General features: G+C 37.7%; 1 protein-coding gene across 1 annotated transcript in view; it reads right to left on the bottom strand.

The window, feature by feature from the left end:
- FBXL2 (F-box and leucine rich repeat protein 2) overlaps positions 1-15,463 on the bottom strand; it is a 122,018-nt gene that overhangs the window by 35,359 nt on the left and 71,196 nt on the right. Inside the window, 6 exon segments of the mRNA XM_088026802.1 lie at positions 1,087-1,217; positions 3,124-3,198; positions 3,336-3,462; positions 3,680-3,775; positions 3,876-3,944; positions 10,740-10,834. Coding sequence (XP_087882928.1) covers positions 1,087-1,217; positions 3,124-3,198; positions 3,336-3,462; positions 3,680-3,775; positions 3,876-3,944; positions 10,740-10,834 — 593 coding nt within the window.

Here is a 15,463-nt window from a genome sequence, read left to right as displayed (position 1 = left end):
AACATAATAAAATAAAATAAAAGTTTTTAAAAAAATTATCTAGACTCATCCTTAATTCAACAGTAAGAAAAATGGACAAAGGACAGCAATTGACAATCCGTAAAGATGTGGAACTGGTGTAAGCCATAACATAATAAAATAAAATAAAATTTTAAAAAAATTATCTAGAATCATCCTTAATGCAACAGTAAGAAAAATGGGCACAGAACAGCAATAGACAATCTGTAAAAGATGTGAAACTGGTGTAAGCATGAGAAACAGATAAGTTTTACTGAGAAGTAAAATAAGTATCTTTTTTCTGCCTCTTGTGCAGGGGGTAAGATTGCTGGTTCTGAACAAAGTCTCAAGTTCAAACTCTAGTTTTATACTTCCTACTCATCATATGACCCAGTATAGAGTATGTGATTTTCTTTGACTCCCAGTTCCTCCTCTGCAAAACAAGTGAGAATGACAGTGCATATCTCATAGAGTTGTGGTGAGGATTAAATGAGATAATGCTTATAAAATTGCCCAACACAGAGCCTGGAACATAAATGAGTTCAACTGATGTTAACTATGATTAGTATTTTGTTGCCATAATTAAAGTTTTAATATTCACAATATTATTGGAGAAAATCAATCTTTACTTGTTAAAACAAAACTTCCCTCTCCTAGGGAAGGTGATAAATAAGGTGATTGCAATTCCCTCCCCACCTTCTGTCCATTTAGCAACTGGTGTAGGGGAGAATCTGGTGACATTTGGATGTGAGGCTGTCATTCTGACACTATCAGATCACTCTGATGTCAAAGCTATAACAGGATGAGGCAAATCAGGTGGACACACGTGTCAAGTCCACCAAGAAATTACAGTTCAGGTTCCACCTGGGGGTGGTGGACAGTTCAGTAACCCCTGTACATCCCTAAATAAACTGGATTATGTACTGTTCCACCCCAACCCATGTGACAAAAGCCAACAATAACACAACCACCACCACGGGTCCATCACTATGTATCCGCCTGCTGACAAGCCTTTCCCTTCCTGCAGGAAGCCCTCCTGGTCAGTCCAGCCAAGCTCTGAGCTACAAAGCAGAAGCATGGTGCACTCACTGAAGTCTCGGGCAGTTCAAAGCCAGGGCTGTGAGAGAGGCGTCTGTGAGGTTGCTGCAGCCAGAAAGGCACAGGGCCTGTAGCCGATGGCAGCCCCTGCATATCTGCACCACGCCTTCATCTGTAATGCGCTGGGGAAAGCCAGAACAGGAAGGAACGTCAGAAGGCACCAACAATACTGAAATGAGAGCCGCAGAAAAATGGGATCTACTGCTGGTCAGTTAGTTGGGTTGCCAAATACTAGCATTTTATCCTAATAATTTAAATAAAACAAGATGAAGTACAGGGTTGACATGTATTTGTTATCTCTGCACAGCTTTAAAATATTCTAGCATTACTAACAGAGAATGAAATTTTTTAAAAAGATTTATTTATTTATTTATTTAGAGAGCGTGTGTGCAAGCAGGGGGAAGTGCACAGAAGACATAGAGGGAGAGAATCCTCAAACAGACTCCCTGCTGAGCACAGATCCTGACACAGGGCTCGATCCCAGGACGCAGAGATCATGACCTAAGCCGAAATCAAGAGTCAGATGCTCAACTGATGAGCCACCCAGGTGCCCCCCGCCAAAGAGTGAAATTCAAAAATTTCATCCCCTTCCCCAGAGTTCATTTGATTTTTTTTTTCAGGAAAAATTCATAAACTTGTGTTAAACATCAGATTAAATAAAGAGCTCATAAGACTTGCCTGGTTAAGTGACATGATAATTTTTGGTTGAATTTTTACAGATTAATGCTTTAAATATCTACCAGATAAATCATATATGTATATATTTATTTATTTTTAAAGATTTTATTTATTTGACAGAGCGCACACACACAAGTAGGCAGAGTGGTAGGCAGAGGGAGAGGGAGAAGCAGACTCCCTGCTGAGCAGGGAGCACGATGCGGGACTCAATCCCAGGACTCTGGGCAGACACAACTGACTGAGCCATCCAGCCACCCCATATATGTATATATTTATAATATTTCCTCAAATGTTTTAGAAAATAGCAAATGAAATAAATCATTAAATTATTGATAAATGACTTGCATTTTTTTTTAAAGATTTATCCATTTTAAAGACGGACAGAGAGAGAAAGAGAGACAGAAAGAGAGAGAGAGTGTGTGTGTGTGCCACGAGGGAGAGGGAAAGAAGCTTCAAGCAGACCTGCAGGGGGCCCAATCCCACAACCCATGAGATCACAACCCATGACATCAGGACCTGAGCCAAAACCAAGAGTCGGACGCTCAACCAACTGAGCCACCCGGGCGCCCTTGGCTTGCACATTTATATTCTACTTGAATATAATACTGCCAGTGCTCTCCTACACACACTGCAAGATCCTAATATTGAGCAGTACCCATAAGTCAGAAGAAATTCCGGAAAGACAGAAACTGTCCAGAAGACAGTTTCTGTTCTAACTCCCACCATCAAGGATTCTAAAGACATATGACTCATTCACTGAATACCAACTGCAAGGATTTCTCTTACATTTCTCAAAATTTATGTTCCCCTTGAGAAACCCAGGAGGATCTAGCAAGCATTCTCTTTAAGGATCAATACCGACAATGGCAGTGAGGACAGAATAATAGTTTTTCACATGCTAATGCCACGATGAAAATTACACCTTGCTCTTGCATGCATCCTTTATTTTTCAAAGCATTTTAACATCTATCATTTCATTTTATCACTGAGATGTAAGCAGTGTCATTATCCCCAGTTCATAAGTTAAAAAAAAAAAAAAAAAGACACTGAGACCTTACATGAATTTGTTCAGGTCAGTGACTAGTTCACAGCATTCCTGATATCTTAAAATAAACCAAGATGTCAATCTATATTATTTTTAGGAGGAAATGTGAGTGGCTTTGTATTGGCCACTTTGTTTAGACTGTTATCCTTTCATCTTGTGGCAAACCGACAGATTGTATGAGGACGCAGAATGAGAAAAAAGGGTGTGGCGACCATCCCTCCTGCCTGGGGGCTTCAAAATGGGGCCCACAGGAGACTCAGGGAATGTGGGACAGGAGGGTGCTCCCAGGAAAACACGTTACTTACTGAGCAGGACTGTAAGTTGAGGCTCACAAGTTCATGGCAGTAATTCTGAATGTGTTTCAGAGCTTCATCTTCTAACTGAGTGGACAGAGAAAATGAGAGGGATGGAACCAGGTGAGGGAATGGTGAGCTAAGAAAAATGCAACAGCAAGTTCTCTAATGAAGTGCCCACACCTCATGTTAGAGAAACACACCTCAAGCAGCCCCCTCAGTACCTGTGTGCAGCCCCTCAGGAGCAGGGCTTTCAGGCCTCGACAGCCTCGCACCAGTGCCTCAATGCCATCCTTTGTGATCTGGTCACACCAAGAGAGGTTCAGGTACTCCAGGTTTCGGCAGCCCTCACTGAGAGAGCAAGAAACAAGACCACACATGTGCAATCCATCCTACAGATAGTTCATTACCAAGTCTGAGTTTAGTAAATCACAAACAATTAAGGGGAGAGAAAACCTCTGTGACCTGAGGCACCAATTTCTTGTTCCAATGGGATCATTAGAAAGGTTTTAGACACACCAGGATGCCCATAGGTTTAGGTGTTTCTTCTGACAACAGGTACTCTCACCTGATCCCCTTTAAGGAGCTGTTTGTAATGGACACACAGGAGGTCAGATCCAGATGTTTCAGCTTGGAACAGAATCTGCTAAGGCTATAACACGTGCTGGAAAAGAGCAGACACACTAAAGATATTTTCAACCATGTTTCTCTCCCCTCACTCTCCCCATGGTCAATTAGTCACCAAACTCATTCTCATCCCTTACCTGTCAGTGATTTTGGTGCACCCATTGAGGTTTAAATGTTCAATGTTTCGGCAGTTCTGTGCAAAGGTCCTAAAAAGAGAAAACATTTTAAAACTCCATGGTCAGCCACTAGAGGGCACGTGTCACTGTTCACATTTAAAACAGTGCTCCTCAAACTTTTACATTTTATTTTACAGTGGAAAGAACACCTAACATGAGACTTACTCTCAACAAATTTTAAGTGTACAATATATTATTGTTGACTATAGGTACTGGTGCTCCTCAAACTTTAATATGCACATGAAACAGCTGGGGTTCTTGTCACAGAGCAGATTCTAATGGCATAGCTTGACAAACTGCTTGATGGTCTGCCTTTCTAAGAAATTCCCAAGTGATGCCACTGCTGCTACTCTGGGAACTATACTTGGAGAAGCAAAGCCTAAGAGTGATGATGTATCCATCATAATTCTCCTTCAACCCACACCTTGGTGAATACCTGAGAATGGAGGCCTGGCTCCTTGTTCCTTCCTCTCTATAGGAAAATCAGCTGGAAGCAAGGGGACTGAATCTTTCTTGTATTGTGCCATGCGGTCATTTGGTTATTCAAGAGCCTTTCTGAAGAAACTATCTTTGGTCATCAATAGGGTCAGCAGTTGATCAGTATGAAGAACCATTCACTTAGTGGTGAGGATACTGAGTTATGAAGGGCAACTTCCTCAATGATTTGTGGTTGACAGAAAGGCCAAAAGTGGAAAATTAAACATCCCTTACTCACCACTTATTCCTTTACATATTCAGCAAGGACTGGCTTGGGTCACCTACATTTTCCTGAAATACAGCTTCGACGTATTTATAGTGTTGAGTCCTGATTCTTCCATACAGTAACCAAATGTCTCCAAAACCTGGCCTCAAACCATGTCACTCTTATCTGCTCCTTCTACCCTGGTATGGTGTTATGGAACTGACCTGGAGGCTGGTGGAATACCTGAGTTGAAGATATGGAGCCAAAATCTGACCAAGGTCATTAGAGTTATCAGAGAAGAGTACAGGGGCACAGAGAACTTCAGAGGGTTTCCCTCAAGAATTCAATAGAGTACTAATCAGAGCATGCATATAGGGAAACTACCCAAAGCCAGGGAAAAAATCATCAAAAAGCATTAAAAGGAACAATAGCCAGAGCTCACCTAGAGCCAGGAGAGTGCCCATTCCCATAAGCCAATAGTGAAAAATGTCTTAATTTGTGGGGCACTGGGTAGAGCACTGAGAAGTATCTTGCTTCAGGTGTACAATTAGTGCTCAACTAAACATGGCTTTGGTCCTACTTAACAAATTAAAAAAAGAAAAAGATTTGAAAGGAACTATGTCCAAATAACTGTGTCCAGAATAAAACTCAAGAATATTTATAGGAATACAAAAATATTCTGCACCCAAAATAAAATTCACAATGTTTGGCATTGAACAAAAAATTGGCATGTATTCAAAGAGGAAAATATATCCATAATGAGGAGAAAAATCAATCAAAGCTGACCCAAAACTGATGCAAATATTAGAAATAGTAGACTAAGACGTTAAAAGTTATTGTAACTGTGTTCTGTAGAATATAGTTCTATGGAGCTACATAAAGATTAAACATGTTTTGTTTAGTAAATGTGTTATGTAGAGACATTAGAGTTATTTTTAAAGACCCAAATTAAACTTTTGGAAAATGGCTAAGATAAAAATTTTCTGGATGGGACTAACAGATTAGACATTTTGGAAGAAAAGATTGGTGAACTTGAAGGCATGGCAACAGAAACTATCCAAAATGAAACATGGAAAGAAAATAAGGAAGGGGAAAAAAAAAAGAAGAGCAGAGCATAAATGAGCTGTGGGACAGCTTCAAGCAATCTAATATACACGTGACTGAGAGTCCCCAAGGGATAGGAGATTGGGCAGGGGTGGGGTAGAATATCTGAAGAAGTAATGGCCAAAATTGTTCCAAAGTTTATGAAAACTATAAACCTACAAATCCAAAAAACTCAAAGAATTCCAAGCACGAGAAATATGAAAATACATCAAGGCATATCATAACCAAACTGGTCAAAACCAATAATGATAGAAAAATCTTAAAAGCAGCCAGACAAAAAGACACATTATGTACAGAGAAAGAAAAATAAGGGTGACAGATTTCTCATTGGTAACAAAAAAAAGCAAGAAAACAGAGGAGAAGCATCTTTAAAATACAGAAAAAACTGTCAACAAAATTCTATACTGAGCAAAATATTTTTTCAAAAATGAAGGAATAACTTTTTTTTTTTTTTGCAGACACAGAAGAACTGGAAGAATTAATCAGATTTGCAGTACAAGAAATGTTAAGGACCATTCTATAGGTAGAAAAAAGAGTGACACTACACAAAGGAATGAAGAATGCTGGAAACAGTAACCACTTGGGTACATATATTCACTTTTTTAGTTATTTAAATCTCCTAAAAAGTAATTGACTATTAAAAAATACTAACAATCTAGTGTGGAGTAGTTTGTACTATATGTAGAATTAAAATGTGTAACAATAATAGCATAAAGGCTGAGTGAGGAAAAATGGAAGTGATCTGTAATACAATTTGAAGGTAGACTATAACATGTTAAAGATATACATTACATTACAAAAACTCTAAGGCAACCATTAAAATTACAAAATAATAACTTATAGCTCTAATCCAAAAAAGGATATAAAATGGAATCATAAAACAATTCTCAATACAAATGAAGGCAGAAAAAGAGGAAAGGGAAAGAAAATATGTATGGGACAAATAGAAAACAGCAAGAGAGTAAATTTAAAACTAACCGTAACAGATCAATTCTCAAACTAAATGTAAATGATCTAAATACAAAAATCAAAAAGCAGAAATTGTAATAATGGATCAAAAAAGCAACATCCAACCACATATTTCCTACAAGAAAACAACTTTAAATATAAAGACACAAATTGTTGAAAACGAAAAGAATCGAAAATCATAAGCCAAAAAAAGAAAGCTGGCGTGTCTATATAATATCAGACAAAGTAGACCTCACAGCAAAGAATATTATCAGAGATAAAAGAAGGCCATGTGATAATGAAAAACTGGCCAATTCATCATAAAGGTGCAGCAACCCTACAGGTTTATATATCTAATAACAGAACTTCAAAATACATGAAGAAATAACCTGAGGAGAAGCAAATCTGAAATTACAGGCAGAGATTTCAATATAATTCTGTCAATATTTGATCAAACAAGTCAGAAAATCAGTAAAGATATAAAAGACTTGATCAACAGTCTTAATTCAACTTGATCTAATTGATATTTATATAATACTCCACACAAGAACAGTAGAGTACATATTCTTTTCAAGTGCACATGAACATTTACCATGACAGACCATATTCTGGGCTACAAAACAAGTTTTAATAAAATTAAAAGGATTCAAGTCATATAAAGTATATTCACTGATCACAATGGAATTAAATTAGTAATCAACAACAACAACAAAAAAACCCTGGAAAATGCCCAAATATTTAGAAACTAAATAACATGCTTCTAAATAACCCATGGGTCAAGGAAGAAATCAAAAGGGAAATAGAATACATTTTTAATGGAATGAAAATGTAAACAGAGAATTAGAATTTGTGAAATGCTACTAAATCAGTACTTCAGGAGAAAATCTTTATGACCTTGGGTTAGGCTAAGATCTCGTATATCACCAAAAGTATGATTCACCAAAAGCATGATTTATTCAAAAAAACTGTTAAGTTGAATTTCATTAAAATGAAAAACTCTGCAAAAGACAGTTAAGAGAATAAAAGGATAAGCCACAGACTGGGAGAAAACATTTACAAAACACAAATCTCATCAAGGACTTGTATGCAGAATATAACTCTCAAAATTCAAAGGTAAGACAAAAAACAATCTAATTTTTAAAAAAGGGCAAAACTCCCATATTTGAACAGATATTTCAGCAAAGAAAATATGTGGATAGCAAAAGTAAATAAAAAGATGCTCAACGGCATTAGTCATTAGAAATACAAATTAAAACCTAAATGAGATGCTACTACATACATCTATTAGAAAAGCTAAAATTGGGGCACCTGGGTGGCTCAGTCGTTAAGCGTCTGCCTTTGGCTCAGGTCATGATCCCAGGGTCCTGGGATTGAGCCCCATGTTGGGCTCTCTGCTCAGCGGGAAGCCTGCTTCTCCCTCTCCCACTCCCCCTGCTTGTGTCCCCTCTCTTGCCTTCTCTCTCTCTCTCTGTCAAGTAAATAAATAAAATATTTTAAATAAAACCTACCAAGTGTTGACAAGGATGTGAAGGAGCTGGAAGTACCATACACTTCTAGTGGGAATATAAAATGGTATAATCCTTTGGGGAAAGAGTTTGAAAGTTTTTAAAAAGTTAAACATGCACCTACCAAATGATCTAGCCATTCCACTCCTAGGTATTTACTCAAGAGAAATGAAAACATATGACACACAAAACCTTGTACACAAATGTTCATAGCAGCTTTATATATAATGGCTGCAAACTGGAAAGAATCCAAATGAGAAATAAATAAACTGTAGTATATCCATACAATGGACTACTATTCAGCAATAAAAAAGAATGAACTATTGATACACACAACAACATGGATGGATCTCAAAACAATTATGTTGAGTGAAAGATGCCAGGAAAAAAGGAGTACATGTTGTATAATTACATAAAAATTGTTAAAAATTTAAACTAACCTAGATCAGTGGTTGCTTAGCAATGGGGCAGAGACAGGGAAGGAGGAAGGGAGGGATTATAAAGGCACATGAGGAAACTTTTACATGTGTATGTTCATTATCTTGATTATAGTGTTGGTTTTATGGGTATAATACATATTTCAAAAATTATCAAATTGTATACTTTTAATACATACAGTTTACTGTATCTCAATTATATCTCAATAAAACTGTTAAAAATCCATAGGACTTCATATATAATGATGCAGCAGGAGTTACAGAGAATATACATGTAAGATCCATTAGTATTGGAATTTGAATCTATTTTGATTACTGCTGTATCTCCAGTCCCTAGATCAGTGCCTGGTGGAGTAGGGCTCAATAAACATTTGCAAATGAATAGCCTCCCTCCATCTAAAACAACAATACACACGTAGGGCACAGTAGAGGCCAAGGCTGGCTTCAGGTGATTATGATAAAAAACTGGAGACATAACAAAATTCTTTCTGAGTTGTATTCTGGAATTATGCTTATATTATTTCTCACAGTAATCTGGTCTCACACACCAAAAATGTATAAGATAATGGGGCGGCTGGGTGGTTCAGTTGGTTAAGCATCTGCCTTCTGCTTAGGTCATGATCTCAGGGTTGTGAGATTGGGCCCCGCATCGGGCTCTGCACTGCTGAGGGTGGAGCCTGCCTAAGATTCCCTCTCCCTCCCTCTCCCTCTACCCCTCCCCTGCTCTCTTGCATGCGCGTGTCCTCTCTCTAAAAAAAAAAAAAATGTACAAGATATTAATATAGATTTCCACTATAAAAAGTATGGTACACCACTAACACTCTTAGCCTCTCAGGATAGTTTTGCTAGTATATACGGCTTTATTCCAACTGCCAAAATAAGAATATATTTCTTTTTTTTTAAATTCAATTAGCCAACATAAAGAAGATGTGGTTTATATATACAATGGAATATTACTCAGCCACCAGAAAGGATGAATACCTACCATTTACACTGACATGGTTGGAACCGGAGGTATTATGCTAAGTGAAATGAGAATATATTTCTTTGATATTCCTCATTGACAATCCACATCTTCTCATTTATTTTAGTTTAATGGAACCACTATTAAACTTATGTTCTCTTTCATAAATTATCTTAGGACCTATTTGGTCCTACATTTAAGCTTTGTATTAAAATAGAATCAATCTATTCCATCAGTTTACAAAGCTTTTGGAGTACCAGAAAATTTGGTCTGATGATCTGAATTTCTTGATTAAAAAAAAAAAAAACACTTTGTTCCATAACATTTATAGGCAGTGTTTTGATCCTTAAAATATGTTATGAATCAATTTTCTAAGCAATGGTATAGCAGATGTTTCAATTACAAACTCCACTATCTATAATCACTATGTACTGCACATTCTTACTGGAAATTGCAATTGATATACATGGTAGTGATGCTTAGGTCTGCAAGAGACAAAGTCTATCCCAAGGTTCTAAGGGTAGTGTGTGTTCTAATTTAGCCAACCTCAAACAATAGTAGAAGCCATAAGGATAAGAACATAAAAGTTTAATTATGTCTTGTCTCCAGAAAAGCACATGTCCTTAACAGTGGATTGATAACATTTCCAATAAATAATGGCTATCCAATAAGAGGTGGGCAAGCATTTGTTTGGATAGGATACAATTAGATAATTACATCCCATCATGAGTAAGCAAAATCCCAGGTGTGCTAAGGAAGTTTTTGGAAGAATTATTTTGTTAAGTAGTATAATATACAAAAAAGGCAGTCACTCTTATGAGAATGAAACTAGGAAGATCAGCAAATGAAGAAGGAAACAGCGGAGTCAACTATTATTATGCACCAGGCACTTCATACGTGTTGCTTCATGTGATACCCATGACATTCTCATGCAGGAACTACAGCTGCCTTCTCTTTGTAGAAGAGAGAGCGGACACTCGGAGAGGTGAAATAATTTGTCCTAAAGACATATCCCAGACCCAGGCGTGCTGACTCCCAAGTCATGGTTCTTTTAGTTCTCTATACAAATTACCATAGAAAGAATTTATCAGAAAAAAAGCACATAATATGCTTGGTTTATTCTTGCTGATGACAAGTCAGCTATAAGCTGCCATGACAGAGTGAGTCACTGTGGATTCAACTTACTTCAAGGAGGAATCCCCAACACCAATGCAGCCTCGCAAGCTGAGCTTTCTCAGGAATCCACCACATCGCTTTGAGATATTTTCCACCACTCGACCCTTGAGTCAAAAAGTCAGAAAAAAATCTCATTTTTCATGCTGCTTATCTAACAGCATAATAACCTGTAATTTAGAAACTGAATATATTTTTCCAGGTGTAAAAAAAGCTATTCTGGAGCATTCCTCCAACACCCCACTCTGTTCCTAAAGGAGCTGAAAGCATTGAAAAATGTTTTCAATTAAAGCATTAAGTATTCAAAAAAATTAGTGCACTATATTTTGAAAGTTTTAGGTCTGGAGGTAGGCCTCCTGTACCCAGAGCTACCTCGTCCATTACAAGGTTCTTTGAGGTCAGCTGTGGGAATGCTGGCTGCTGAGTGGCACTCTAAAACGACACTGCTCCAAAAAAGAATGAAAGAATGAAAAAAAAGAAAGAAAGAAAGAAAGAGAAAGAGAGAGAAAGAAAGAGAGAGAGAGAGAGAGAGAGAGAGAGAAAGAAAGAAAGAAAGAAAGAAAGAAAGAAAGAAAGAGAAAGAAAGAAAGAAAGAAAGAAAGAAAGAAAGAAAGAGAAAGAAAGAAAGAAAGAAAGAAAGAAAGAAAGAAAGAAAGAAAGAAAGAGAAAGAAAGAAAGAAAGAGAAAGAAAGAAAGAAAGAAAGAAAGAAAGAGAGAAAGAAAGAAAGAAATTCTATTTTAGCTCAACATTACCACTCTAAAGTTTGAAAATGTATCATAAAAGCTCCCTCTCATCCTCCTTAGCAATCCCCTTTTGAAACACATTTGCTTTGAAATAGGAACTTGGGCTAGATACTGGCAGATTCATTAAAGGGAAAAAAATGAACACTGATTAAGCACTTTCACTTTTTCAGGCACGATTTTAACACTTTCTTGTACTTATTATGGCTCATTTACTATTCACAACAACCTCATGGTCTACTACTCCACAATGGAGACAATGAAGAGTATGTCTGGAATACAAATCTCTCAGGTCATCTCTCTTAACATTACCATGCCCTGTGACTTAAGTCAATGGAAAACTACAAGTCAATCCAGGCACGACTTCCAATGGCCCATACACTTCAGGAATAACGGTTTGGGTTACTCTACCAGGTAAAGAACCATGACCAGCTGAGGTGCTTATTGAAGATAAAGGGAACACAGAATGGGTAGTAGAAGGTAGTTAAAAAGTATCAACTACCAACATGCAACCAATTACAGAAATGAAAACTGTAATTGTCATAAATGTCTCTCCTTATTTTGTTAGAGTATGTGTGTGTGTAAAGCCAATATATTTGTTTTCTTTCCTCTTCTGTTCCCTTATGTAAAATAAGATGTGCTGACACCATATCATGGTATTTAAGTATTGTTAATTCTATATCATAGTATTTAAGATACAGGATATCAAGAAAAGTGAACACCACTCAAGGACTTTATCTCTTCTTTTGAGGAAGGAGTTAGTGTGTTTTTGGTTGTGCACTAGATACTTGTATCACATTAGGTCGAATTACGACTTTGTCATTGTTTTTATTTGGAGATTAAGTATGGCTTAAGGTGATGCATATGGGTGCCAAGTTGACAAGGGGTGACTTTTGATAATTAATCTTATGTGTCAACTTGACTGGGCCACAGGGTGTGCAAACATTTGGCCCAACAGTATTCTGTAGGAGTCTGTGAGGGTATTTCTGGATAAGATTACCATTTGAATCAGTGGAGAGAGTAAAGTAGCAATAGCAGACCTGAATAGAATGAAAAAGGCTGAGTAAGAGGGAACTCGCCCTGCCTGACTGCTTGAGCTGAGACACTGGTCCTTTCCAGCCTTAGGACTGGGGCTGAAAAACATCAGCTCGTCTTAGGTCTGGACCCTGTCAGCTTTCAGACTGGAATTTACCCCGTGGGCTCTGCTGGTTCCCAGGTTAGACTGAACTACATATCAGCTCTCCTGGGTCTCCAGCTTCCTGACTGCAGATCTTAGGACTTCTCAGTCTCCATAATCACATGACCCAATTCCTTATAATAAATCCATATATTTGTATACATACATACCCTATTGTTTCTCTGGAGAATCCTGACTATTAACAGACTGGATTCATACCTTCATTTTGCAAATAAAGAAATTAAATGGTTAAATTGCAACGGTTACACTTTAGTGAGGAGTAGAGTTAGGGTTCTAAGAGATTTGATTCTAAAGGCTGCACAATCACTGCCCCCACAAGGGAGGAAATACTGAAAGGGGGCCGTTTGGGTCTTTAAAAAAAATGCTATTGGGGCGCCTGGGTGGCTCAATCACCCTATACCTTTTCTTTTTCTTTTTAAAGTAAATAAGGCAGTTTTGGGGCACCTGGGTGGCTCAGTCATTAGGCAGCTGCCTTCAGCTCAGGTCATGATGCCGGGGTCCTGGGATCGAGCCCCGCATCGGGCTCCCTGCTCAGCCCGAAGCAGGGAAGCCTGCTTCTCCCTCTCCCACTCCCCTGCTTGTGTTCCTGCTCTCGCTGTCTCTCTGTCAAATAAATAAATAAAATCTTTAAAAATAAAATAAAATAAATAAAATAAATAAAATGCTATTATCCTCACTTCATAAAATAGCACCCTTGACACTGAACTGTGAGCACTAAGAATTCACTAGGACACATCAAACCACAGGATCACAGGAGCAGGGCTCACACGTACTGTTACCTGGCTAACATCTTAAGATGAAAATCTATACTCTGATATTGGTAGTAGCTTTATTTATGCTTTCTTGAGTATTCCCTAAGTTAATAAATCTCTGTCACTAAAGGGGAAAAAAAGATTATGACTTGGAAGTCCAAGTACAGAATAAAACAGTGAAAACCCCTCCATATCAACGTCTACAAATAGAGCACACAAGATATTTTTCTCCATTTCAAGTTAGTCACATTTATATAAGCTTTCTATTCTTCCTTTCTTTGGAGTAAAAGTTTTTGTACTCAGATTAAAAAAAATTACATTCAGAATTTTCTGTTCCACTGTTTCCAACTGAGAGAAAAAATGAGCAAATCGTTTCCAAATGCAAAATTCAAGTCAATGACTGTATATTATCCACTTAGTATGTTGTAGGTGTGGATTTTGGAATGAAAGGCTTTAGAGAAAAATAAGGCCTAAATGGAGAGACCTTTGGAGTTGTAACTTTTAGATTAACATGCTATTTGGTTATTTCTTATTTTTGGCCTGGAGAAATCTTTATTAACCATGAAGACATTGACAAAAATGCCCAACTTTTAAAGGCATGGAGAATGCCTAAACATCAGGGTAACAACACTTATTCAGGAAAGAGTGATGCTCAAGGAAAGGCACAATGTACTCTTGTCATCTGGCTGCTTTATTCTACCTTTTCTCTGAAATACAACAGTCACATAACCCATTGTGTTCAGGGTACCTACTGTCTCCGCTTACTAGATGAATGACCTTGGATAAGTTACTCAAACTTTTTGTGCCTCAGTTTCTTCAATATGGTGTTTTTGAGAAGATTAAATGAATATATGTAAGTTACTTAAATAGTATCAGGCACATAGTAAACACTGTTAGTCTATTAATCCTGAACCTTGGTACATTCTCTCCTCTCTCAGCATATCCATAAATTATCATTTTCATCCCAAAGGAATAATTTGAGATGGTCAGTTTATCCATGGAATGCTTCCCAGGGTGAGTATCCAATAGGTCCTATTTAGACAACACAAGGGGCTCCAACACTTGGTTCATAATGCAATCTGGATTCGAGTTGTTAGCCCCAAAAGGGCAACTAAATAGTATTAGACTAGACTAATATTAATATGGTGGAAGCTATTTTAAGTTTTCACATGTAGGGGCACCTGGGGGGCTCGGGGGGTTAAGCATCTGCCCTCGGCTCAGGTCATGATCCCGGGGTCCTGGGATCGAGTCCCATATCGGGCTCCCTAATCTGCAGGGAGTCTGCTTCTCCCTCTGCCCTTCACCCCCCTCGTGCTCTCTCTCTCTCTCTTGCTCTCACTCTCTCTCAAATAAATAAAATCTTAAAAAAAAAAGAAAAAATTTTCATATGTAATTCTTTACATAACTGGTGACCCATAAACTAGTCTTTACTTTAGTGGAAGTACTCTTAAGAATTTCTACAATGTGTTTATATAGCTGCAGTCATTCATCAGCTAAAATTCTGAAATCAAATAATGCACAAGGTAGTGCTATTTACTTGAAACAGTATTTTTAAAAATCTGAACCTAAAAGTTTTAAATATGCCTTTCAAAAAGTTGTATAGTTTGGAAAAATCATCAAAGAAAACTGAGGGGACAATAAGAGCCACAAAAAAAGAAAAATAATTTGCAAAAATTTTTAAAAACAATGACTCTCCTTTGGTGAGCAGAAATGACTACAATTTTTGGAATTTAATGTGTTTCTCAACATCACTAAGTAAACACAATGAACAAAGATCTAGAGATTATCAGTTTGAAGAGGAATCACATGTCAGCATGTTTGGGTGGACATTGCTACAATCACTGCTATTAAGTCTGGAAAGGGCATTAAAGAACTCTTAATCCAGGGACCACAGTCCAAAACAGCAACTGAGAGCTTATCTTTCCAGGCTGGGCGTGAAGCTCTGAGGTGCCCGACCCTTCCAAACTCAGAACACCACAACATGCAAGGAAACCCACAGTGCGGAACCCTGTGTGTGGCCCCACCTGCTGCAGGTGCTCTGCTCC

This window comes from Eumetopias jubatus, unplaced genomic scaffold, assembly GCF_037043125.1.
Source record: "Eumetopias jubatus isolate StellerSeaLion01/CBP00866 unplaced genomic scaffold, mEumJub1_p1.0 scaffold_1, whole genome shotgun sequence".
NCBI classification, from domain to species: Eukaryota; Metazoa; Chordata; class Mammalia; order Carnivora; family Otariidae; genus Eumetopias; species Eumetopias jubatus.
Note: the sequence above shows the minus strand (reverse complement) of the source record. Positions and strands in the feature narration are given on the sequence as shown.